Genomic DNA, 26,076 nt, shown 5'->3' on the forward strand with positions numbered 1-26,076 from the left:
GAAATTCAATAAGGACAAATGCAAAGTACTCCACTTAGGAAGGAACAATCAGTTGCTCACATACAAAATGGGATATGACTGCCTAGGAAGGAGTACTGCGGAAAGGGATCTGGGGGTCAGAGTGGATCACAAGCTAAATATGAGTCAACAGTGTAACACTGTTGCAAAAAAAGCAAATGTCATTCTGGTATGTATTACCAGGAGTATTGTAAGCAAGACACGAGAAGTAATTTTTCCTCTCTACTCCGCGCTGATTAGGCCTCCGCTGGAGTATTGTGTCCAGTTCTGGGCACCACATTTCAGGAAAGATGTGGACAAATTGGAGAAAGTCCAGAGAAGAGCAACAAAAATGATTAAAGGTCTAGAAAACATGACCTATGAGGGAAGATTAAACAAACCCAATTTTTTCAGTCTGGAGAAGAGAAGACTGAGAGGGGACATGATAACAGTTTTCAAGTACATAAAAGGTTGTTACAAGGAGGAGGGAGCAAAATTGTTCTTCTTAACCTCTGAAGATAGGACAAGAAGCAATGGGCTTAAATTGCAGCAAGGTCAGTTTAGGTTGGACATTAGGAAAAACTTCCTAACTGGACTAAATTGCCTCTGAACATTATGGAATCTCCACCACTAGGGATTTTTAAGAGCAGGTTGGACAAACACCTGTCAGGGATGGTCTTCTAGATAAGACTTAGTCCTGCCTTGAGTGCAGGGGACTGGACTAGATGACCTCTCGAGGTCCCTTCCAGTTCTAGGATAAGGAAGAAAATGGAGAAAGTTATAAGCACATGCCAAAGTGCTAGTTGCAATGAAAGTACTTCCTCAAATTATATGTGGGGAGAACAATGCGGGGGGGGGAGGGGCTAGTGGGGAGAAGAATTTTTGTCCAAACCCCAACAGCGCTAAAACCAAACAAAACCAAGTCTGGGTAAGTTCCCCAGATACGTGTGTTATTTGTTACTGGAGGCTCCTTCCTGTTGTTTGCTTCTCTCCCTAAACCCGGAGCTAATGCTCGTTCATCGCTGCACCCTAAAATGCCCCGCGGTAATTTCCCAGCCTCAGTCCTGGGAGAAGAGCGCCACGCTGACTGGCCGGGAGGGACGCCGAGAGCGCTGCAGGTAGGAGCAGCCCTGCCGGAGGGCTTGCAATGTGTGCGCAGGGAGGCAGCCCCGCATTAAGGCCGCGCGTGGACGCTCTGAGCCGGACTCAAGCTGTCCACACGGGAGAGGACTCCGCGCGCGCCGCTCTCAGCCCCTATTGCGGTCCCGCAGAGGCAGGTGGAGAGAGGGAGGCTGGGGCACAGCCCCGGCGAGGAGGCGGGCCCCCGCTCGGCCATATTGCAGTGGGAGCGGCGGGGCGGGGCCAGAGGCGCGCACAGGGACCCGAGCGCACCCCACGGCCGCCTGCTAGTGTGCCCAGTCGCCGCAGAGGACAGCCGGGTAAGTCCCCTCCCCAGCCGGCGGGGCCGGAGCCCGAGCAGCCACTCGGCTTCCCCCCCCCTTCCTCCGCGCCCGTGTCCGGCCGCGGGAGGACGGGGCGGCGCTGCCAACAGGTGTTGCGGGGATTAGCGCGCCGGGAGTTCCCTCCTGCCGCCGCCGTCTTCCCGCTTCTCTAGGGCGCGGGGCTCCCGGGGCCAGGTGCTGCCCGCAGCGCCGCGCGACAGAGGGGGAGCAGGCAAGCGAGCCCCGCCGGCTCTGGGGCTCTGCAGACTGTAGGCTAGAGTCCGCCTTCAGCTTGACCCCAAGAGCTGTTGGGCTCCTCTCTTTCCCTGGTGGCTGTTTAAGGGCAAAGGGAGCCAGGTGCTGCCCTGACCCCTCCGGGGCTCTCTGGGCAGGATCCTTCAGCGGCTCCTCGCAAGGACTCTAAAGTGCCTGCTTTGCAAGGCAGGATCTTAATTGTATTGAATGCTTCCGACCTGCTTGCTGGCAGCAGCCCGGGCGGGCTGTGTTGCAAACCGAGGGCTGATAATAGTTTCCAGTTTCTGTCCCCTCCTTCTTCTTTCCCAGGTTATTAAGTTTATGCCGCGCAGGAGTCAGGAAAGGTGTTGAAATTGTATTTAGTCTTATGGGTGTGTCTGGCCAAATGACCTTCTCTGGTTGCAGCTGGGTTTTTTTCCCCACTGGGCGAGGTCACTTGTGAGTAGTGTGGTGTGGTTTTTTTTTTTTTTTTTAAACCAGTGGAGTTCCTTGGTAATTGTTGGTCATGTATGAATCATCCTTGCTACTCCCCCTGATTACTTAAGAATCCCAGCAGAGGTTTTAAAGTTCTTTACTTTGCCCCCTTCTCAGTAAACTAGAACTCTTTCTACTCTCCTATTATCAGATCTCTTGGAAAAAGAACAAACACCTTCAAGCCTCTGTATGAGCATTTGTTTCTGGAACAACAGAACCACTGCAAGAGCTGAAAATGCCCAAACCGGTGAGTGTTATGTTTCATGTCTTGTATCTTGTAGTATTCAATGTACATTTTATGTTTTACTTTAGATTAGTAACTTACCTTTTTTAGGTGACTGTTTCCTTCTAACACTTTTCACAAAGCGATCACTCTATATCTGGTCTCAGTCCTTATCCGCAAAGGAAATCTGCTCAACCCCTTCAAAAGATGAGCCTGGGAGCTTAAATTATAACTATTAGACACTAAAAAGAACGGACTGAACAGAGACAGTGGTTTATAACAATCTATAACCTTCCCCCCCCTTTTTCCTGCCAGCTCTCTTCCCCCTACCTCCTTTCCCCCTATGACTGGAGGGGTGTTAATGGGCCCCTTCATCTTGAAATATGTATTAACTATTTATGCTGAACAATCTGTTCCACCTTATATTTAGCTGTAACACCCTGAGTATATTTCACAGACCTAAAGAAGAGCTCTGTTGCTCAGAAGCTTGGGTGTCTCACTGACAGAAGTTGGTCCAAGAAAATCTATTACCTCACCTGCCTTGTTTCTCTATTTCCTTCTATTTTGAGGAGGATTATAGAAATTAAGACCTCGTAATTTGAGATAATTTCAAATATTTTTGATAGGGCATAGCAGCATGAAGAAGTCCATATAACCACATAACTGTGTGCATGTCATGCGGGGGGTGCTAGGCTGGCCCGGGGTGGGGTTAGGGTGCAGGGGGCCAGGCTGGCCCAGGGAGTTAGCGGGGGACCTGGTGCTGGCAGCAGGGGTCAGGCCTGGGCCGGCACTCACCGAGCAGCAGGAGGGACCCCAGTCCCGCCCTGCTGTGGCTCCCGGTGTCGTTTGGGGGAGGGGACAGAAGCCGGAAGGAGGCGGAGCAGGGGCAGGAAGAGGCGGGGTGGGGGGTTAGGGGAAGGGATGGAGTGGGGCCTGGGGCGGAGGGGGGATGTTGTCCCAGGCCCTGCATCCCTCTAGGGATGGCCCATGCAGATAACCATCCAATTTAAAAATCAAATGTTGTTGAGGGGGGGAGACAGGATGTGTTCAAGTGAGTGACACAATTTGTAATTCTAACAGAATCATGAATCCGAAGTCCTATCCTCTAATTCTTAATTTAAACTTGTATTGATTTATTTAGACTTGTTAATTTAACACTTTTTAAACTAGTATTTAAAATATTACTGTACCATAATCCAACTACACAAAACTCTACTCCTCAAGGGCAAGTAACTGTTTTGGTGGGCAAAAATATAATTAATTTTGTTCATTTATGGTTAACATGGGTGAGCAGACTTTGCACCTGAATTGGTAAATCTTTGTAATTTTGCAAGGTTGCCTTAAAGGTAGACGTGTGTGTCCCTTTATAAAAGAGCTAATTTATAGCCTGTGGACTGACAGGTGTCTGAGGCTAGGTTTACTTTGTAGTGACTTAAATGTTTTGGAGTTTTTTAAGATTCATTTGCTATTCAAAAGTAATCATTCCAAATAAATAGAAATAGGAGAAATAGAATCATTTCTATGCTTTACGAAGGGGGGTGTGTGTGTGTGTGTGTGTGTGTGTGTGTGTCAGAACCAAAGAATTTACTGGTTCCAGCAGAATTTATATCTGAAAAGGGGTTTAGTAATGGACTTTGATTGGAGATGGAAGGCAGAGGTCAACAGATTGATAAAAATTATATTTTATTCTCTATAAAGATATTGAAACTAATATGCATACTTAAAATTCATTGAATAAGTCACTTAATGAATAGGTCACTTCTAGGACAAGAATGCCAAGGGCCTTGCTTTTTCAAAGGTGCCGAGCATTTAAACTCGTGGGAACTGCAGATGCTCAGGACCTGAAAATCAGGCCTCCATTGTGTCAGGACAACTATAACTTGATTTTTAGACTAGAAAGAGTGCATAAGAAGTTTTTTAAATCAAATGCATTTTGTATTATGTTCTAAAACCTTCATATGTTGGTAGAAAAATACTAACCCTTGAGTAACTTAAAAGGGAGGTATTTTATTATGCTCCTAAATGTAACTTTTAGAGTTAGCAGCTAAAACAAGATAGTTGCAACTTCGTTATCTTCTAGGATAGGTACTGTGTGTGTCTATAACAGGAAGAGTCCTGTGGCCTTTTATCTCTGTTTCTGTCTCTTCAACACTAATATACGTGTTCTTCTGTAACAGCTCACAGGAAGCACTATATAGGATTTTATTAAGAGGCCTGATTTTAGATTTTCATCCAAATATAGGCAGAAATAGCTCGATTTTTTTCTGTGCAAGCTTGGTCACTTTTTTTAATGCTGTTGCCAACGTTGCTACAAATATCTTGGAAAACCTGTTGCTAGTTGGGGACATACCAAATATAACAATTACTCAAAAGACTAGAGGCCTGATCAAAAGCTCATTGAGTTCAATGGACTTAGGATCAGGCTTTTGCGGTGTGCTATGGTTCGCTGTCAGGGGAAACCTTAAAGTTGCTAACCATAAAGGACAAAGTTAGTGCATTACTTTCACTGTATATCTCCCGTAGAGGCCTGTCATCAATTTATTTTAAAATGCAGTGCAGCTGTAGCAAGTCAGAGCTCTGTGGCTTTGGGTTTTGTTTTATTTATTTATTTTATTTTAAGTTATAGCTCTGCTTTGGAAAGAGGGTAAACAGATTTATCTTCCAGTGACTAGCAATTGATGTTCCACCCATCATAATGAAGAGTTTGTTTTAATTATGTTGCCAATGACAATTGTACTACAGTCTAAGGTTAACATGTATATGGACTGCAGAATGTTTTTCTGAGTGACGATTCAATGTTCAGTTAAAAATAGTACAATCTCTCTCCTTTCTTTATGTAAGAATATGTCTTTCTATTACTGAGAGGCAGTAGTTTCCATATGAAGGTCTTTTATAAACTTTGCCCCCCTAGAAAAAAACATGTTGCATTATGAACAATTTACCCAGTTTGTAATCTGCTTAACAGGAATGCGCATGTGCACACAAATATATCCGTTGAGAGTTTTATTAAGTGTATCCATTTGTCTTCCTCCCTCCTCCATGCTGTTTCTCCAGTTTGCATCTTGGTAATGACATTTTTACAGTTAATATGGAAATATCGTAGTGTCAGTGGAAAGTGTAACATGCTGCAGAGACTATCAAAGTGGCATTGGAAAACAAACTTTATGAAATCATCCAGTTGGAATAATCTGAACTCATGGGGCTCTGATTAATGTATGCTGAAAGGTACTGTAGGCTGAAGAAAAGTTCTTTCATCTAATCAACAAAAGCTGCTTACAACCATGTTCTTAATTCTGCCTGAACTGAGCATGACACTGGAGCAATACCTGACAGAGGTTGATATTGTTCCTCTCCTTTTGCTGGCTACTAAGTGAATAGTGAAGAGCCAAAATGTTGACTGGTGCGAGTGAGAGCAGCTGGGGAAGGGCAGCCAGCACCTCCTTTGGTTGGTTTCTGAGCCATGTGACCTATTGGCTAGGATTTACAACAGGCATGACTCTGTGGCAGCACCTACTGATATAGCATAAACCCAGTCTTTATAATCAGTACTTAATCTGCTGTTCAGTAGACCTAACTCGTATGTTTACTGGAAAAGGATAGAAGAAGAATCATACTGGGATTACCTTATTAGAACACATTGCTCAGTCTGCCAATTTTAAATTAGGGATGATTAGTTTGGACTTCCCAGCCCTGCCCCTTGTTCTTTACTATCATTAAATAGGATCTTTATCAGTTTATAGGGCATTGTGGGATAGAAATTAAAGCTGTCACTTCAGAGCTGGAACTGCATTGTGAGAGATCAGAAAAGGCTAATGCCCTCTGGCCAGAAGATTTAGTGACTCCTAAAGGGGAGTTAGACAGACGCTAACTTACTATGTTATTTTCTGTTAAAAGTAGGTAAGGTGTTGACTCCTATACAGTGATGTGGTGATCTGCTATAAACAAATATGATTTATTTATTCATATTTCATACCATCATTGATCGGAGGCTTTGAGATGACAGATTGCTCTTATTTTTCATAATAGTCACTTTTTAAATTGATTAAAAAGCTCTAATTCAGTCATTTAAACACTTTTAAAAAAAAGTCCTTAAAAACACAACCAACGAAACAAACTTACATAGTTTAGAGCAGTGGTTCTCTATTTATTTATTTATTTTTTCACGGACCACTTGAAAATTGCTGAGGGTCTTGGCGGACCACTTAATGATCTTTCCAAATGTTGTTTGTACCGTTAGCTAACTATTGTAAAGCACTTTGGATAAAAGCGCTATATAAAAAAAAGGCTTATTAACATTTTTTGGTTCTACAAATAAAAGCTCACAACTCAGATTTTAATATCAGTTGTCTTACCTTTCTAATGCGATGGATGTGCCCTCTCTCCCCCGCCACGGCAGCCCCCGAGCTGGGGCTGGGAAGGACGGGGGGGTCTCTCCCTGGCAACTGCAGCCCTGGAGCTGGGGAAAGTCACCTCTTTCTCTGACCGCCGCAGTCCTGCATGTCCCAAATTCCCCCCACCCCCGCTTCTCACCCCACTGCCCCCTCCCACCTACCCCCTATTCCCCGCAAGGCCACCACCTCACCGTACATGTGCATCTTCTCCAGGGTCCAGGCACCTAATTAGTGGAGCCATGCCTGCGAAGCTCCACTAATTAGGTGGCTGGCCCTTCATTCTCTCGTGTGCGGCCGCCCAGGTGCGCACCTTAGAGGGAACTATCCGGGGACCACCTGAATGGAGCTCTCTAGAGAGCACCTCTGGTCTAGAGAGCATTACCTTTTTTGTTCCACTTGTCATTTTATACAAAGAGATTCATTGCTTAAAATCAGGACACTGGCAATACTACTGCTCTAGTGGCTTGTATTTTTTAATAGCTTTTTTTCCCTTACCACTATCCCAACACTTTCAGCTACATTTGAGGGAATTTCTATTGAATCTTGTGATGCACATTTTATCTTACAGAAACTGCTATAATATGAATTCAAAACTGCTATCATCTGTACTATATGACAGCTCCAAAATAATACCAACTCAATTAAACTAAAATTGTGGATTTTTCAATAATCATGACACACTTTTAAATAAGCTATTTAGTGCACAACTTTAAGTCCCCAATTCATGTGTGTTTGGAGGCTGGGATGGAAGCCATTTGGGATGGTAGCAATTATCAATCAATTGCTAGCAAACCAAATACTGTACAAGTTCCTCTAGACAACGGTTCCCTAGATTATACATACTAAATTATTTGAGCAAGTATAAGTAGATACCATCCTGCTCTGAAGGGATTTACCTAGACTCTCTGCCTGAGATTTGTTTATCTTAAAAACAAAACAAAATAGTAGAAGAAGTTGCTAGGGAAGGGTTTGCAGAAGTGTAGTTTGGTGAAACTCTTCTCAGTAAATAGAGGGAGGGGAAGCCACAAATGTAAGGGGCAGCAGAAGAAAGCGTGTAGGTGGCAATAGGAAGGGAGTGTAGTTGCTGGCAGGAAGTGAGTTGTGTTGGGCCTGGAACATGAGAAGCTTGAATTGGAAAGTGAGAGGAAGCCAGTGAAGGGCACTGTGAGATTGATATGGACACAGTGGCAAAAGAGGAGGTATTTGACTTTTCTAATGCGGTCATTCTTTTGTACAGATGCAGAAGTGTTCTTTTAGGATCTACAACCAAAGCTCTGTATACAAACATCAGTCACTTTTATTTGCTGTATTGAGTTTTTTTTTTTTAGTGACTCATCTCTACTTTTTTCCCCACAGCATATATTTTGGATTTTTTAGTAAATTCTTTTTCTGATCAGAGTTGAGCAAGTCCTGTGTAATGAATGACTGACTTAACAAACCTAGTCTTGTCTTCCGCTGTTGGAATGTCTGTGTGCTGATGGCAACTTTCTCAGACTTATTTGGTCTTGGTTCCTATTTTATGTGGGGCCGTTACCTCTGGATGCTTCCCCCCCCGCCCCCAAACTCTGTGGGGCAGTGACTGGTCATATAAGTCTCCGGGTATGTTTCCTGATTTAGTCAAGTGCAAACAAGTTTTGTGAATACCGGAAATTAGATTTCATATTTAGCTTCTACAGATTTGTCAGATTGGCTCTCTATACATTTATGCCACTAAAATTTTAGTGTCTCTTACTTTCCTGGAAGGCAACCCCTAAAAAGGGGTGAGTATGGTCAGAGGAATTCATTTTTAAACACCTGAGAAAATAGTCTTGATAAACTTTTCCCCTTCCATACCTTCATCCCCAAACCCACCCAGCTCTATTCCTCATTATGTATCTTTAACTGTGGAGGACAATGGACTCATGCCTTCATGTTTCATAAAGGAATTTTTTATCTCCGTCAATTCTTGGGATCAGATTGGCGTAACTGGACTTGAGTCCAAAACTAACGAAACTCTTGTATATGTTGACGCTCACAAGCTGTTCGCAACAATGTCTATTGCACTTAATTTCCCACCCCAAGATGGATTTTTACTATCCTGTTCAAGATTGGTTTAGCTATCAAAACAATTTAATGTTTAAAAGTACTCATGAGTAATATAAGAAGTATATTTGTACCTGTCCTTGCCGCTTGTCTCCTCACCTCCCCCCTTACCTCCTCACCTTGCTCCTTAAGCGTTGTGTCCCCCACCTGTCTCCAGAGAGGCGGCGCATGCAGGAGCAACAGGGAAGAAAGGGAGGGGCTGATGCTTCCCCCGACACTGCCCAGGAAACTGCCGTGGCCGTATTTGGGAAATGGTAGTTTAACGTCTTGTCTTATTAGAAACTTAAAAAAAAAAAAAAAAAAGTTGGGTGGGGGGTGCTACTTTTTAGTAAAGAAAAAAGCTCAATGCTTCCATTTGGACATACTACACAACAAAATACCTGATAATTTTAAAAGTAAGTCAGATTCTGAGACTAAAATTACTTGATGACCTTTACACATTTGCATGTGTGTGTAATTAGTACTCTTATTTAGTGCTTTTGTCCCAGGATCTCAATGTACTTCACATGATATTGGGTCTTGCATCAACCCTGAAGCAGATAAGCATTGTGTGGGGTTTTTTTGTTTTTGTTTTTTTTTGCCATGAAAATTTGAGACATTGGACCTTAAACCTGTCACTCATCTCAGACTGAATATTTGTTGTTCAAAGTGTTAGATTGGTACAAATGTAGTGTGGGAGGGGTTGCAGGAAGCTTGTGTTTGGGAGTGGAAGAGAAATGTTTCTCCGGGAAGTAGGTTTTTCTTTAAAGGGCAGTTGTTTGAAGCTGCTCAGAGGTCAACGTTGGAAGTCCCAGGGAGAGGGCTTAGTGGTCAGTATGCACGTGAGACTGTTGATGCAGGATCAATTAAAATTATCACATAGATATCATAGCCATATCTGTGTATGCATGTAATCTAACACTTTGCAGCCAAAAGGTTCCCAAACACTTGAGCTATTTACATAAAGTTCCACTGAAATTCAGCCACCTCTGGGATAGAGGGCAGCAGCTGTACAGTCACATGGTTTTGTTGCATGTCAGTGGAATGGAGTAGGATGTTTTGGCCAAGGACACCAGTGCCAACCTGCATTCTTGTTTAAAAACTGGCTGATATTTTCTAATATCCATATAGACCAGAGAGGACTCTGTTTTGAGTTTCTATCCCAGACACCGTCCCATTAAACTGAAATAGTGCCCATTTATTTAACTTGGGCTGAAGAGCCAAGTTGGCCTTAATATAGCTGGCTGAAGAACAGGAATGAGTCTTTACGCCTCCCCTCCCCCCCAAAAAAGTCTCTTTTTCTCTCCAAAAAACTTTGATGTTTGACCAGCTCGATTTGTTGGGATTATAATTCTAGAATTTCCAGACCAGAAGTGTTTGGGAACCTTTTGGCTGCAAAGTGTTAGATTAGGTCTCCGTTTTTGTGCACCTTGAAGTTACTTACAACAGTGGAAACTAAGTGTAAAACAGTGTCCTACAATATCTTGGGCAAACCCTATGGAATTAAGTTAAACCTTACTGAATGACGTTTAATAGCTTTGGGGCCCATTGTATTGAAAATGCATATGTTTGTGTACTATTGTGGGCTTGTATGGAACTTCGCTAGGAGGAAGAAGGATTAATTTAATCTCTGGGAGATAATGTAAAGTTCAAAAGATTACATTGACCAATATAGCGCAGACAATTGATCTTTTAGGACAATATCTGTGAAGTGGAATTGCTAGGAAGTACTGGGCAAGAGGGGATTGCAACCCCCCCACCTACAATCTAAGACTATGAAACTTCACTCAGAGGGGAGACCTTTTGTCTGGTGATCAACTGTTACAGGAGGACAGTTCAAAGACCCAATCTGGATTCTCCATGGACCAACAGACAAAAAGGATTTTTGGATAAATAGCCTGGTTTTAAACAGGCCCAGGGCATTCATCCTGATCCAGTAAATGGACAGGACCCCGAGTCCTTAGAGAAGCATTGGAAGGACTGACCCCAACCAGAGCCCTTGTGTAGATGGATGGGGGTGATCTCTGGTAATCTTATTGGTGTGTGTGTAGGTTCCTTTATTGTTTTTTAATGTTTTCTCTGTAGACCTTTTACCTTAATAAAATATGCTTGCTTAGAAAGAACTGTGTAGTAACTTCTAACTAGCAATGACCTTGTTTCATCTCTGAGAAGAGTAGTGAAGAAGGTCTGTTTAGGCAGACTCTCTTTTGCTGGGAATAACACAGTGAAGGCAGGGAACTGTTCAGCCTGGAAATATCCTGGTCAGGAGAGAGAGAGAGAGGTGGGTGTCCACCTAAGAGCAATGGCTAGGAATCTAGAAGCCTGAAAGTGGGTGCCCTTGCTGGATCACTGAGGGGGGATACAGATGTCCTTGCCCTGAACTGTGACAATGACCATTCTGACTTGTTGGCATTTTACACTCACTTTGCCGAGGGATAAATAATTACATGCGGGTAGGGTAATAGAGAATTGGGGCCCTGGACTTGCCACCCTAGAACCACAAATTTTCCTGTAAAGGAGGCTGTATTCTAGGCAACACTTTGCATTGCCATATTCCCATTTCTCTCACCCTCTCGTTTCTTTATGTAAGAAAATAACATTGTCAGTAATTGTGCTATCTCTCTTTAAAAAAAAAAAAATGTTTTAGGGCCAATAAAAAGTTTAGGGAACCAAATCCTGCCTACCTGCCACTTATTGAATAAAGTAAAACCTCACTAATTTGCACTGATAAGTGTTCTGCCTGTGACCGACTAACATTTGAAAGTTTAAAAAAAATTTATTCTGTTTAATTCACAGAGCCCTAGTAAACGTATTGTATAGCTTGTAACAGTGTTTCTTTTATAGTCGTCTCTTGCCACCCTTCTATAGAACGGTAGCTAAAATTCATGGATCATGTTGCTTTGAATCCTTTCACTATCAAAAGAGCTTTCATTATATTTATATAGCAAAGAGGAAGTATGGCTCAGCTGGAAAATGACACATTCCTTGACCCTCATTCTTTAAAGTACTATTTAGCTGAGATTCCCCAAATTTACATAATTAGCCTGGCATAGATTTCGGATTGTGACTTCTAGATCTGTTTCTAGGATAGTGCCAGTACAGGAACTCTTACTTAAATTATAAATGTAAGTAGGTAGGTACTACTGTGTACTAATATGACATTTAAGAAGGCATGAGTTACTGTATTAAAACTGATAGCTGTCTTGTTAGAAAAATTGCCCTTGAAGCATAGTAAATTAGACATAGTAAACATATGGGACAATCTGAAGCTACATAATATACTTTTTTTAAAAATTGAACTTCCTAAGGCTATTGAGCTGCTGTATTTACTTTCAGCATGTTTCTCCCACCTTGCCATGAAAGGCACACAAGGTCTGTGACAAAGTCCAGCCTGTCCCATTCGAATTTTTATCCACTGTCTAAATATTGGTGATTGGTGTTCTTAATCTGCTTTGTAAACGCTGAAAAATAACTTTAATTGTACTGCGTGTTGTGAGAGAGGAGGGTGGGGGGGAAGAGGGGAGATTTGGGTGAATATGACCTAATGCCCACATTTGCTTGTAATGGGAGAAGAAACATTTAGCAGAAACTAATATCTGAGACGGAATGTTCAGTGTTAACAAGCAGATGTTGCATCATAGAAATGACTATCTTGTATAGAGGTAGGTATCTCTTAGCAATCTGATAGTGTCATTTATTTTAGAGACACAGATGAGTCACATCTGGCAAGGACAAGTTCATAGCATGCTGTATGACAAAGAAGTATTTCCATATTCTGTGACATTAGTGCCAGTCTAGCCATGTTACTTACCATATTATCTGTCTAGGTATGTGTGTTGCAGTTGTTCTCTTCTTCCCCTCTTTCCACCGAAACTGCCAGCAAGCACTTAAAGTTTTAAGCCAATCTGAACTTGATATTTGTTACCTGGGGCAGTTGGAGGCTGGCACTTTCAGAGGAAATTGAACTTGGATCCTTGTATAGGAAAGGGGAGGATAGGCAGACAAAGGTGAAAGTAGTGCTGGCTGTTTTCTGGCTCACAGGTACACAGAAGACTGATTTCCTCCAGAGCAGTGCCATAGAACTTCAGGGGAGGGACAATATGGTCACAGAGGGCAGTATAACCTTTAAAATCTACATTAAAGTCCAAGCATTATAAATTAGTCGACCTTTCTTTTGTACTATACTGGCACAGAACACTTTAAAAGATGGTATGACATTCTCTGTCAAATGTCTTCCTTGATCTTTCTACTGAATCCAAAAAACTTAAAATATCAAGACAGACTGACTGCTTCAGTGAGCAACAACATTGAAATAAAAGATGATCAAGGAGGGAGTGACTGGAAACAGTGGCCGTTTCCATAAACGGCTTCTCCTACTCCTGTCTCAATAGACTTTTTCAAGAGGAGTTTTTATTCTACAAGCAATGTTGGGTTACATATTAACTATTTTAAGGGGATAATGCCTAATTTTGTGCTTATTACTTACAACACAACTATTTCAAAAGACTGGGTTAAAATTCCATTCTGAAAATTTTCAGCGGGTGTGCGTGCTCACATGCTAAATCAAACAGCTTATGCTACTAAAAACATCAGACTTGCTGCCTTTTATGTATTTTGAAGAACTTTGGTTCAGAAATAAAGTAATGTTTCAAAGGAGCACACATAGCACATGACTTCATTCCATTACTGAAGTGAAAATACAAGCCTAATGGAAAACTGAGTAGAAAAGAACGCTTTTCTCTTTGGCCACAAAATCAAGAATTAAAACAAATAGATCATGGATTAGGCCTGACTAGTTCTTGACTTTTTTTTATTTTTTTTTAAAAAAGCTTAAATCTTCCTTAAACATTGTAGTTCAAATTGATAGTTGTCTGAGCCTTTGCTGAAGAATGCAAATACAAACCATAGATTTAAAATCTGGTTAAAAAATCCCTTGCCGCCTCAACTGCTTCAGCTTTCATACTCTAATCTTGTGATGGTCCTTATTTTCCAGACATTGGTGTCCTCTGCAGTAGAGAAGACCTTTATCCTATGTACCATCCCCTCTCTCCCCCCAAATCGTCTTCAGAATAAACCTTTCAGGCCCCATTTATGCACTATGTAAAGAAGTAAAAAAGGTCACAAACTCAAATATTTTTCCTCTTCTTGTGGGTGACCTATTTAAAAAAGAGAGATGGAGAGAGGGAAGATGTCTTGAGTTTAATGGCCCTTAATGAGGGATTAGTAAAACCAACAAACTGGACCTGCAAGGTGTAAAAGTTACAAGGAGTCTGGAACCCATTCATGAAACACACAACAAAAATACCCAGTGATGAAAGTAGTAGATAATAGCATAAAAGCTGTTTTAACACTAAGCTGCATTTTATGCTTTATAGCATTTTATTTCAAAATCTGCTGTGACTTTAAGAGGTCTTTTAGATTGCTAAGGACCTAATCCTACAAAGAGAACATGTGGCTGGAAATCAGTGTGGAGTTCCATTTATTTCACTGGGGTCCTGTGCAACTACAGGCGTCTGCCTCTACTGTTTTCTCTGTAGCTTCTGAACATTGGGCCTTATCTAAACACAAGTTGTACCAATTTCAATCTATTTAGAGACTGGCGTAGTCAAATCAGTGTAACCCCCCTGGTGTGGATGTTCTTTAATAATTTCAAATTAAAAATCTATTCAGAAGTGTCTGCACAATCAGATTTGCACAGAATTTTAACTACTCAGTTTCTAAACCTAGTTAGTTGAATCAGTACGACTCTTGTGTGTACAGTGAGGCCTCTTTTCTTTAGTACGGGGTGGGGAACCTTTTTTTGTATCAGGGGCCATTGACCCACAGAAAAAATCAATCATGGGTCACACACAGCCCTGGGGGTGTGTGTGTGTGTGCGTGCGTGCGTGAGCTCTGGGGTGGGACTGGGGATGAGGGGTTTGGAGTGCAGGAGGGGGCTTGGGGCTGGGGCAGTGGGTTGGGATGCAGGAGGAGATTCAGGGTGCGGGCGCCGGGAGGGAGTTTGGATTTGGGAGGGGACTCAGGGCTGGGGCAGGGGGTTGGGGTGGGGATGCGGGGTCTGGGAGGTTAGGTTGCAGGAGGGGGTTCTGACCTGGGGCAGGGGGTTAGGGGTGCGGGCTCCGGCTGGGTGGCGCTTACCTCAGGTGGCTCCCGGTTGGCGGCACAGTGGGGCTAAGGCAGGCTCCCTGCCTACCCTGGCTCTGCGCTGCTCCCAGAAGCGGCCGCCATGTCTAGCTCCTAGGCAGAGGTGCCCCCACCCACAGGCACCGCCCCTGCAGCTCCCATTGGCCACGGTTCCTGGCCAATGGCAGCTGCAGAGCCAGGGGCAGCACGTGGAGCTTCCCCTAGGCACAGGGCCTATCAGGGCTGCACGGACATGCTGGCTTCTTCCAGGAGCTGCGCGGAGCCAACGGGACTTTTAACGGCCTGGCAAGCCAAGCTTTCCCCTGCAGTGGGGCAAGCCAGTGCTCGCGGCTCCAGCCCTGCGGAGGAGTGGTCTGAAGCTCAGTGCTTCTGTCCTGCGGTGCGGAGACTTGCTGTGGACCGGATGAAATTAAGCAGCGGGTCAAATCAGGCCTGCGGGCCATAGGTTTCCCCACCCCTGCTTAAGTAGGTCACTTTCTGTGTCACCAGTTTAGGAGTGGAAGAAGAAAACACTATGTTCATGAACTCCCAGTCTTCTACAGTCCTCTGATTATATTGTGAACTATATTGTGCTTTCTCTATCTTTGGGCCAGCAGATGCACATCTTATTAGCCATTTTTCAGTCCATACTGGACATATTCTTCATATTGCTATTATCAAATGTTTAAAAATCATGGGTTGGACCCAAAAGATTGGCCTAACAATGCTGATTTTAAAAAAATAAATCTGGGGTTTGCTTGCCTTCTGGTTTTAGAGCCTTTAGGGTTCATGTTTTCAAGCTTTTTCTCTGCATCCATGAGGCCTAAAAATTACTTTTTTAAAATCAAAGCTGAGATTCTTCCATAATAACTTGTTTCCAAAAGCTGGGGCTATATTTAAAATATCAGCTCAAGACTTGTGATAAAAATGATTCTCACTTCTGTACTTTTGGTCCTGATCCAACCAACACTAATAATACGTGAATGTCAGTAGAGGGGAGTGCCCTTCCTGATATTTTGTAACATGAAAGCACTACTGCTAATAGCAGATATTTAGACCTGTTTACAGAAAGAGCTATTGGTATTTGCTAAGGCTGAAGTGAGATTACCACCTGTAAAGACTTAGTGCAGATCTGAGAGGGGAATTTTACTGTATGGTTCTACGCCCAGATACTACTTATATCAAAGACCATAGGAATTATTTGTGTATTGGGAGGGCAGAAATTGGATTTCTGTCATGTTGCGTCAGAGATGAGAATTTTACTACTGAAGGAGCAGAAGTTTTCTTGTGTGTAATGCATAACGGGGAAACTTTTGCATGGCTTGCACACTCTCTCCATCTTATTGCAACCATAATATTTTTTAATTGCCTATGATTTAAATGTAGCTTAAAACACAAAAAGAAAATGTTAAGGAAAGCAGTAATTAACCTCACTGGATAAGGAATAGTAAAGACTAGAATTTCTGACCACAAGGAAGAAGTTAACAGATGACTTGACTGAACTATTCAGAACTTTAGAGTAAAACCTAGGCTGTCAATCGCAGTTAACTCACATGATTAACTCAAAAAAATCAATCGTGATTAATTGCACTGTTAAACAATAGAATACCAATTGAAATTTATTAAATAGTTTTGGATGTTTTTCTACATTTTCAATATTGATTTCAATTACAACACAGAATACAAAGTTCACAGTGCTCACTTTATATTGTTTTTGATTACAAGTATATGCACTGTAAAAATGATAAACAAAAGAAATAGTATTCTTCAGTTCACCTCATACAAGTACTGAAATGCAATCGCTTTATTGTGAAAGTGTAACTTATAAATGCAGATTTTTTTTGGTTACATAACTGCACTCAAAAACAAAACAGTGTAAAACTTTAGAGCCTACAAGTCCACTCAGTCCTACTTCTCATTCAGCCAATTGCTAAGACAAATAAGTTTGTTTACATTGATGAGAGATACTGCTGCCTGCTTCTTATTTACAATGTCGCCTGAAAATGAGAACGGGCGTATGCATGGCACTTTTGTAGCTGGCGCTGCAAGGTATTTACGTGCCAGATATGCTAAACAGTCGTATGTCCTTTCATGCTTTGGCCACTATTCCAGAGGACATGCTTCCATGCTGATGATGCTCATTAAAAAAATAGTGTCAATTAAATTTGTGACTGTACTCCTTGGGGGGAGAATTGTATGTCTCCTGCTTTGTTTCACCCGCATTCTGCATATACACCTCTACCTCGATATAACACTGTCCTTGGGAGCCAAAAAATCTTACCGCTTTATAGGTGAAACCATGTTATATCGAACTTGCTTTCATCCACTGGAGTGCGCAGCTTCCGCCCTCCCCCCCTCCCCCCCGAGCACTGCTTTACCGCGTTATATCTGAATTTGTGTTATATCGGGTCGCGTTATATCAGGGTAGAGGTGTATTTCATATTATAGCAATCTCGGATGATGACCCAGCATGTGCTTGTTTTAAGAACACTTTCACAGCAGATTTGACAAAACACAAAGAAGGTACCGATGTGAGATTTCTAAAAATAGCTACACCATGCGACCCAAGGTTTAAGAATCTGAAGTGCCTTCCAAAATCTGAGAGGGACGAGGTGTGGAGCATGCTTTTAAAAGTCTTAAAAGAGCAACACTCCGATGTGGAAACTACAGAACCCAAACCACCAAAAAAGAAAATCAACCTTCTGCTGGTAGCATCTGACTCAGTTGATGAAAATGAACATGCGTCAGTCCGCACTGCTTTGGATCATTATCAAGTAGAACCCTTCATCAGCATGAACGCAAGTATTCTGGAATGGTGGTTGAAGCATGAAGAGACATGAATCTTGAACGCATCAGGCATGTAAGTATCTTGCAACACCAACTACAACAGTGCCATGCGAATGCCTGTTCTCACTTTCAGGTGACATTGTAAACAAGAAGCGGGCAGCATTGTGTGTCTGAGTGATTGGTTGACAAAGAAGTAGGACTGAGTGGACTTGTAGGCTCTAAAGTTTTACATTGTTTTATTTTTGAATGCAGTTTTTTTTGTACACAATTTTACATTTGTAAGTTTCAACTTTCATGATAAAGAGATTGCATGACAGTACTTGTATGAGGTGAATTGAAAATTTTTTTTACAGTGCAAATATTTGTAATAAAAAATAAATATAAAGTGAGCACTGTACACTTTGTATTCTGTTGTAATTGAAATTAATATATTTGAAAATATAGTAAACATCCCAAAATATTTAAAATAATGGTATTCTATTGTTTAATAGCATGATTAATCACAATTAATTTTTTTAATCACTTGACAGCCCTAGTAAAAACTGATAAGTCCTTCCCATCATCTGACAAGGAGTTGCTCTGTATAATATACTTATCGTGTTTTACTGGTGTTTAAATTATTGCCCTGTATCCTATGAAATTTACTGCTGAAGGAAAGAAATAAGTGTGTTGCCTAACTTTATGGTCTTTTAATTTACAAAATCACAGATGTTACTAAGGTAAAGGATCTCATGTATCAGGGTGTAAGATGACTATTAGTGTGTGTTTTTTGTTGTTTTGTTTTTGTTTTTTTCCTCCTCCCCTCTGGGTACAGCATACAACAATTGGCTGTACAGTGGTTAACCTGGCCCAGTTGTAAGGTGGGTGCCTTCTTGGAATTAACTGTGGCCAGAAATCATAGAATATCAGGGTTGGAAGGGACCTCAGGAGGTCATCTAGTCCAACCCCCTGCTCAAAGCAGGACCAATCCCCAGACAGATTTTTGCCCCAGATCCCTAACTGGCCCCCTCAAGGATTGAACTCACAACCCTGGGTTTAGCAGGCCAATGCTCAAATAGGCAAACAGAAGAGATGGATCATACCACTGATCCAGTGTTGCAGGATTTATGGCAATTTTTCATACAAATTCCTTTTTAAAATTGAACTTAATTGAGTGTAACACCCTTCTGTTAAAAGATGATATTTTGCCCTAGGATATGGCTTATTAAAAAAACAAAACATTAATGCTTTGTTAAGACCCTTATGATTGACAGGTTACCTGGAAAACAAAAGGTTCCTATTGAAACTACCACGGCTTCTACAATAAGACCCTACGAAATTCATGGCCATGAAAAACACGTCATGGACCATGAAATCTGGTCTCCTCTCATGAAATCTAGTCTTTAATCTATACTATATAGATTTCAGGGGGAAAACCAGCATTTCACTAATTGTGGGTCCTGACCCAAAAGGGAGTTGCAGGGGGATCGTGGTATTGCCACCCTTACTTCTGCTCTGCCTTCAAGGCTGGGTGGCCGGAGAGCTGCGGCTGTGGCCAAGCTCTGAAGGCAGCGTCCCCGTCCCCCCCCCCCAGCAGCACAGAAGTGAGGGTGCAATACCACATTGTGCCACCCTTACTTCTGCACTGCTGCCTTCAGAGCTGGGCAGCCAGAGAGCGGCGGCTGCTTACTGAGGGCCCAGCTCTGCAGGCAGAAGTAAGGGTGGCAATACCATGCCACAACTTCTGTGCTGCTGCTGGCAGCAGCTCTGCCATCAGAGCTGGGCTCCCAGCCAGCAGCCGTTGCTCTCCAGCTGCCCAGCTCTGAAGGCAGCACTGCTGCTAGCAGCAGCGCAGAAGTAAGGATAGCAGTACCAGAAACCCTTCTCTCCCCCCCCCATAACCTTGTGACCCCCTCCCCCGCGCCCACACAACTCCTTTTTGGGTCAGGACCCCTACAATTACAACACTGTGAAATTTTAGATTTAAATAGCTGAAATCATGAAATTTACAATTTTTAAAATCCTGTGACCATGACATTGATCAAAATGGACCATGAATTTGGTAGGGCCCTACTTAAAAAGATACTGCTGATCTGAAACTGGATTAAGTAGGTAGGAGCAGAGCAGCCTTATTTATGTGTGGGCCTGAATGAAACTTTTCTTCATACTTCCACTTTTCTGTCCCAATAACAAGTAGGTTGTTCAGAGCAGACATTGTTCAAGTCTAAATCATAGGCTTAGTATTCCATAGTCCAGCAGATGAGGCTTGTAAAAACTGTGATCTTAAACCTGAACAGTTTGACTCAAGGCTGAGTGTAAACTTATTTTATGATCATGCTGAAAAGCTAAGAGAGGAATTGATTATATAGTTCATCACTTGCACAGTTCTCTCTCTGGCTCTGGGGTGGGGTGTGTTCATTCTCCTCATCTTTTCCACTCCGAGTGCACAAGAGTGTCTCTGCACAGGCCAGGCCATGTGTTTTGGGGTTTGTTTTTTTTTAATTTCTGTATATGAAAACACAACACAATATTTAATACATTTGTTTAAGGCCCTGATCCTGTAAACTTAAATACATATATAATATATAATGCCTACTTAATTCTATACATGTGAATAACCTACTCAATGTGCATAAGTGTTTGCAGAATTGGGGCCTAAATGTGGAAAGACAGCATCTTGCTGTTTAGCACTTGTATATGCTAAAGTGTAAATATTTCATACACTGTGTATAGTACGTACATTATCCCTTTACTTGTCTGAGCTGCTACCATATTGGTGGGTTTTTCTATCATAGCTAAGGGCCAAATTTCAGTCTTGGGATAATGCCAAGGTTTACTAGGGATGTCCTAAATGGTGAGCTGTCATGCTGTCCCATGCAGAGATGACTTCCCATTTGGAAGTCTCCCTCTTATGCATCAGGCTTCCTCCTTAACTCCCTTCCACTGAGGTTTCTGTTGCTACCCTGTTTCCCCGAAAATAAGACATCCCCCGAAAATAAGACCTACTTCCAGTTTTGCCTCTCGCTGTAATATAAGACATCCCCCGAAAATAAGACCTCCCCGATAATAAGGCCATCCCGGAATATAAGGCCCCGAAGCTCCAGGAAAAATAAGACCTCCCCTGAAAATAAGACCTAGCGCATCTTTGGGAGCAAAAATTAATATAAGACACTGTCTTATTTTCGGGGAAACACGGGTAATAGACTACTAATCTGTCTGCTCCCACCATAGCATCTTCTCCAGTTGTCTGTACCTATGCAATTTAGATTGTCAGCCTGTTTGCTTTGCTCTCATCTGTGGCCACTACGTTCTTATGGGCCTTGCTGATTACAGCTCTGGCATTGACCTCACCTTATGGGGGAAAAAAAGCCTTGTAATCCCTGACTCCCACCAAGGGTCTCAAGAAGGCTTAGGCTCTAGACACCGCCTTTGTTACCTTGCCTCCGAGACCAAAAACTTGTACCATGTCTCCGTGTGAATATTCCAGAATCAGCTTTCAGATGGACCACAGAGTTCTTGTTTAGAATAAGGCTTACTGGGAGGCAGGAAGTGCGGGGGGACCTCTTAGATGGAAGACTGTAGCCTTACCAGGAAGGCCTCAGATCCTTGAAAGTACAGTGGACAATTGAAAGCATAATGTTTCTCTTTCTATAGATCAATGAGGAGTCCTTGTCTGACCTCTTTGGCACTGACAGATATCCAGGCCTCAGAGCCAAGTTCTTCCTTACCGCTGCTGAACCTTTTTTGAAATGCAGAATGAGAGGGTTCACTAACCTTGTCTCAGTGTAGGGAAAATTAATATTTGGATGAACCAGGCAGCCAGTTGAATACATGTTTAGCATTACGGTATAGCCCACTGCAACAGAGAGCAGATAGTTTACATGTTAACAGTTTTGCCCTATGTTCTTACAGCTAACCCCTGTTCAAACAACTAAAAATAAATGTGAGATGTGGGACCTTTATAAGCAGTAGCTGATTGTGTGGCTGTTTCTGTAGCTTCTTAAAAATTAAGTATAACCAGGAGGATATCTCGCTATCTGAGTACTTAATCTTTGATATCCTTTCAAACTAGGGAGCTAAAGAACTCTTAATATTCTCCCCACTCATACAGTAATGATGTGCTAGTTGCTACTAAAGCAAGAAGTGTATCTTGATGTCAGTTGGAATGCCATGTATAGGAAGGCAGTAGGATTCAGCTCTGTGGTGGTAGGGAAAATATCCTTTCAACCTCCCTAAAATCTCCGCAAAAATGTACTTTGCCCCACAATGTGGCTTTCAGCCAAAAGTGTAAATAATCTAAAGGAACTGCAGCTTTGTATTGTATGTAAGGATTACGAATGTATGCATTCCTTAGAGGGTGTGGGGAGAGATTAGTATATAATATTATCTGACTTTCCTGTGTTGCAGGGGGTGGGCAAGAAGATTTCTTATTTGGCAGGGGTTAGATCTTCAAATCTTGGTCTTGCCATTTCTAAATAGAGCTTTTTTTTCAGTTTTCAATCCCCCCCCCCCCCGTACCCCCTGTTGCCATTTGGTTTGTAAATTCTTTCTTTTTTTTTGGAAGGAAAATTTTTTTTTTTTTTTTTTTTTTAAAGCATGGAAATTGGGTACTGTCTCATATTTTAAAGCATTCTAGAACTCTGCAAATACTAGAGCTAGGGTGGAAAAGAAGTTTTCGAAAAGTTTAGATTCAGTTGAAAAGAAATCCAGAACCTGCAAAATTCTCTCATGCTTGACTGTTTTTAAACAGTATCGTTTTATCTGAACAAACCCTTAAAGGCATTGGGTCATCTTGCAGACAGCTTCTGGGGTTTGGCCACGGCGGATACACAATTGTGCAACTGTTGATTCTTCAATAGGTAAATAACTGGAAAGAAGGAATGGAGAGATTTTTCTAATAACTTGTTATTTTAATGACTCTTGGAGCCTATGTAACTCACTGAAAGTGTCTTACGTTTTAACTTGAAGGTGTTCCATTTTGTAATTAAATACATTAAAACTAGTATTGCCAATATTTTACAGTTGACGTAAGTGTAGTTTCATATATAAATTATAATTTTCAAGGGCGGTCTCCAGTATCTACATTATTTTTAAGTAGCTGAAAGCTATTTAAACTTGAAACACTGTGCAAAAGGGCAGATATGCCTCTTCCACCTCTTAATCCCAGTCTAAAAATATTTTGAAATGTCACTGGTATACAAGTTCCTCACCTATAGCAGACTTTTCTGTTCTGTTAGTTTTGGCTTTCTGTAGTGTTGCATTCGTAAAATGATGTGTCCCATCTTTTCACCCTCAGGAGGAGGAAAAATACACCAAGCTGTACAATATGTAGCTGGCAAATAAAAATATCCTTGTGTTATTTTAGAAATGCAGATTATACAGGAAGCAAATGGTGGAACAAAGAAGGAAGAGGAGAGCATTACATCCCCTATCCCTCATCTTGTGTAGCAAAACTGTCTGTGGTTTCAAGTTCTCGTTCTCATGGTTTATTACCTCTCCCTTACTGATATTTATGTTGCAACCCTGGGGGTGGAGGGAGGAGTCTTCCTGAGGGGTGCAAAGTGCAGTACTTTTTAGGTGACAGTATTGTTGTATCATACCTTCAGACAATCCTTTTCTGAGCTGCCACTACTGTGCGGCTCCTTATGATCCTTCCTGCAGGCTTGGTTGCTGCTTTCCTGTTTGTTTGTTTTTTTAATTAATAGACAATTTCTTTGTTACTAGTAGAATATCTCTAGTGTTCTGCATATAGTACTAACCTTTCTATTTTATACACTTGATCACCTTTCTCCTTTTGCCTTTGAAATAAACACAATTAATCAGATTCATTATTAAAATATTTGTTCCACAGTGTTCTTAAACCTCCCTTAACGCCTTTTTACATGCTCAGTAGATCAGTTATAAGCATAATTGATGTTTATTGGATTAATGCTGATTGGCTTGGAAGAATAATCAACTGCCTTTTACCTTTAAAACCTTATGTTAAATCTAGCTCTAGCATAAAGGGGAGCTGAACATATAATTTTAAACTCCTAAATTTAATTTGGTCATTATGACATTCTTTTAGGATTAAGGGGTGTCTTAAATGCATCATGCAGTCCTTGCTCACTATGTGCTGTGCTCAGAAGCAATCAACACTAAAATGTTTTCTCATTTAACCAGAAGTCCAATCCAATTCCAGGCTGAGTAACACAACCTGTGGAGCAATCTGGATAAGCCAGTGAAGTCAGTGTCCCTAATTAACTTTGTCTACGTGATAACACAAAACTCTAATTGAGGAATACACTAAAATGTAAATAGTCTTTTAAAAATAAAAAGAGCGAGAGACTGGAGCCATTGTTAATGCTCATCCTCAGTGAGGTGAAGATGCCTATGATGCCTTTAAGAATTTTTTTTATTGGAAATAATGCTTAAAAACATGTACAGTACTGGTTCTATGAAATATACATATAGTTCACACTGGTTGTATGGTTTTTCAATATTTTTTAAATCACTCTACTTATTTTCTCTTTAGCTCAATGTTCGAGTTACCACTATGGATGCGGAGCTGGAGTTTGCCATCCAACCCAACACTACAGGCAAACAGCTATTTGACCAGGTCAGTTGTGCATGTGTGTGAAACCATTGTAGATTGTAAGCTCTTCTTCACATCATGAACCATTTCTCTTCTGACTTTGTACAGGGCCTATCAGAATGGGGTATTCTAAAGCCTGACTGTTGCCTTTGGACTTGGCCACAATAAATAAGCAAAGATCCTTAAAAATAATAATAATAATTGGCCACTATTTTTTTTTATGTTAGAGATAACTAACAAATAAATGGTATGTCTGTCAAATATCCACTAGTGCATTCACCCAGCCTTTACTGCTCTTGATATTTGCCTTATTCTCTCCAGCAGAGACGCTCATGGGTTGTCCTCTCAGTATGGTGAACACAATAAACACAAATTTACGAACATAATCTCCCCCATAATGAGCCTCTGCTAGAACTCAGTGCACCTTCTGTGAGGTTGCAGTATCTTACGAAATTACTCAGTCATTTAATATTTATTAATCTCACTCTGAGACTTTAAATATTGGGCATCTGTCCCTGCTAGGGGATTACAAAGGGAAGGAGACAATAACAGCCTGGAATGAAGGGGCAATGGTAATGACTTTAATGGCTTATATTCCAAAGGGTATGAGAGAGACTGATTAGTATCCCTGGGGCTCACGTTTCTCTAGTGAAGCCCATTTCCAAGTGATTATGAATCTTTCCCTTTATATTGAGTTTCATTCTCTGGGTGCCAGAGGTATAGTAGAGCGTCCTGGAAAGGTTTCACTGTGCCACCTTGCTAGTTTCTTCCATTGCTGATGTGCTGTCCTGTGAAGAATGAGCTGTTTAAAACTCTTTCATGTGGGTAATGTCTTACCTTAAGCTGATGATATGTCTTGTCTAGATTAGTGACTTTTGTCTTTCTACTGATGTAGAGGGACATACTGTAAAATGAGCCCTGAACTACAGTACACTGTTAGATCAACATAGGGCAGCTTATGTCGACCTAACTCTATCATTGTACACACTACAGTTTTACTCCCTCCAATATAACTGCCCCACTACACCAACATAATAGGGCCTTGTCTACACCACAAAGTTTTGTCAGCAAAAGTTATTCCTCTTTAATTTAAAGCGCTTTAATTAAAACCGCTGTTGCATGTCCACACTAGCTCCTTGTGTCGGCAGAGGGCATCCACACTAGCAGCTCTTGCATCGACACAGAGCAGTGCACTGTGGGTAGCTATCCCACTGTGCAACTGGCTGCAGGGTGCTTTGGGAAGGGTTTGCAATGCCTCATGGGGCAGGTATAGCGTCACGTGATGCAGGTTTCTCCAGGGACATCCTACTAGGTTGAAAAAGCAACTGAGGACTGAAGTGTGTGGGGGGGAGGGGGAGGGAGAGGAGAGGAGAGAGGTGTGTCTGGGGCAGGGGAGACAGCAGGCTGACAGACCTATCCTGGGGGAGGGGGACACTCTCCCCACATCAGGCCCTGGTGTCCTTCTTCCCCCCCCCCCCTCCCCGCAGGGCAGAATAGGAGCATTCCACGTTAATTATTTGCTCTTTGTTCTCCAAATGGAGCAGCATGCTAAGCTGTCAGATACTTCAGGTAGCTTTGAAAGGGGAGGGGCGCATGCCTGCAGGGCAGCAGAGATCAAAACAGTGAGCAGAGCGGTTACAGCAGGCATTGTGGGATACTGGTAGGGTGACCAGACAGCAAGTGTGAAACATCAGGACGGGGGTGGGGAGTAATAGGAGCCTATATAAGAAAAAGACCCAAAAATCGGGACTGTCCCTATAAAATCGGGTC

At 42.0% G+C, this 26,076-nt stretch overlaps 1 protein-coding gene across 2 annotated transcripts in view; it reads left to right on the forward strand.

The window, feature by feature from the left end:
* The first annotated feature begins 1,367 nt into the window (after positions 1-1,367).
* EZR (ezrin) overlaps positions 1,368-26,076 on the forward strand; it is a 57,316-nt gene continuing 32,607 nt past the window's right edge. The window contains exons 1-3 of one of the 2 annotated variants that reach the window (XM_026649727.2): positions 1,368-1,436; positions 2,320-2,415; positions 24,247-24,330. In XM_026649727.2, coding sequence (XP_026505512.1) covers positions 2,404-2,415; positions 24,247-24,330 — 96 coding nt within the window. In that variant the 5' untranslated portion in view covers positions 1,368-1,436; positions 2,320-2,403. Of the gene's footprint in view, positions 1,437-1,536; positions 1,635-2,319; positions 2,416-24,246; positions 24,331-26,076 lie in introns of those variants that run through there. The other variant, XM_026649728.2, reaches the window with a different exon arrangement.

This window comes from Terrapene carolina, unplaced genomic scaffold (genome assembly GCF_002925995.2).
Source record: "Terrapene carolina triunguis isolate 2854851 unplaced genomic scaffold, T_m_triunguis-2.0 Scaffold85, whole genome shotgun sequence".
Classification (NCBI taxonomy): domain Eukaryota; kingdom Metazoa; phylum Chordata; order Testudines; family Emydidae; genus Terrapene; species Terrapene triunguis.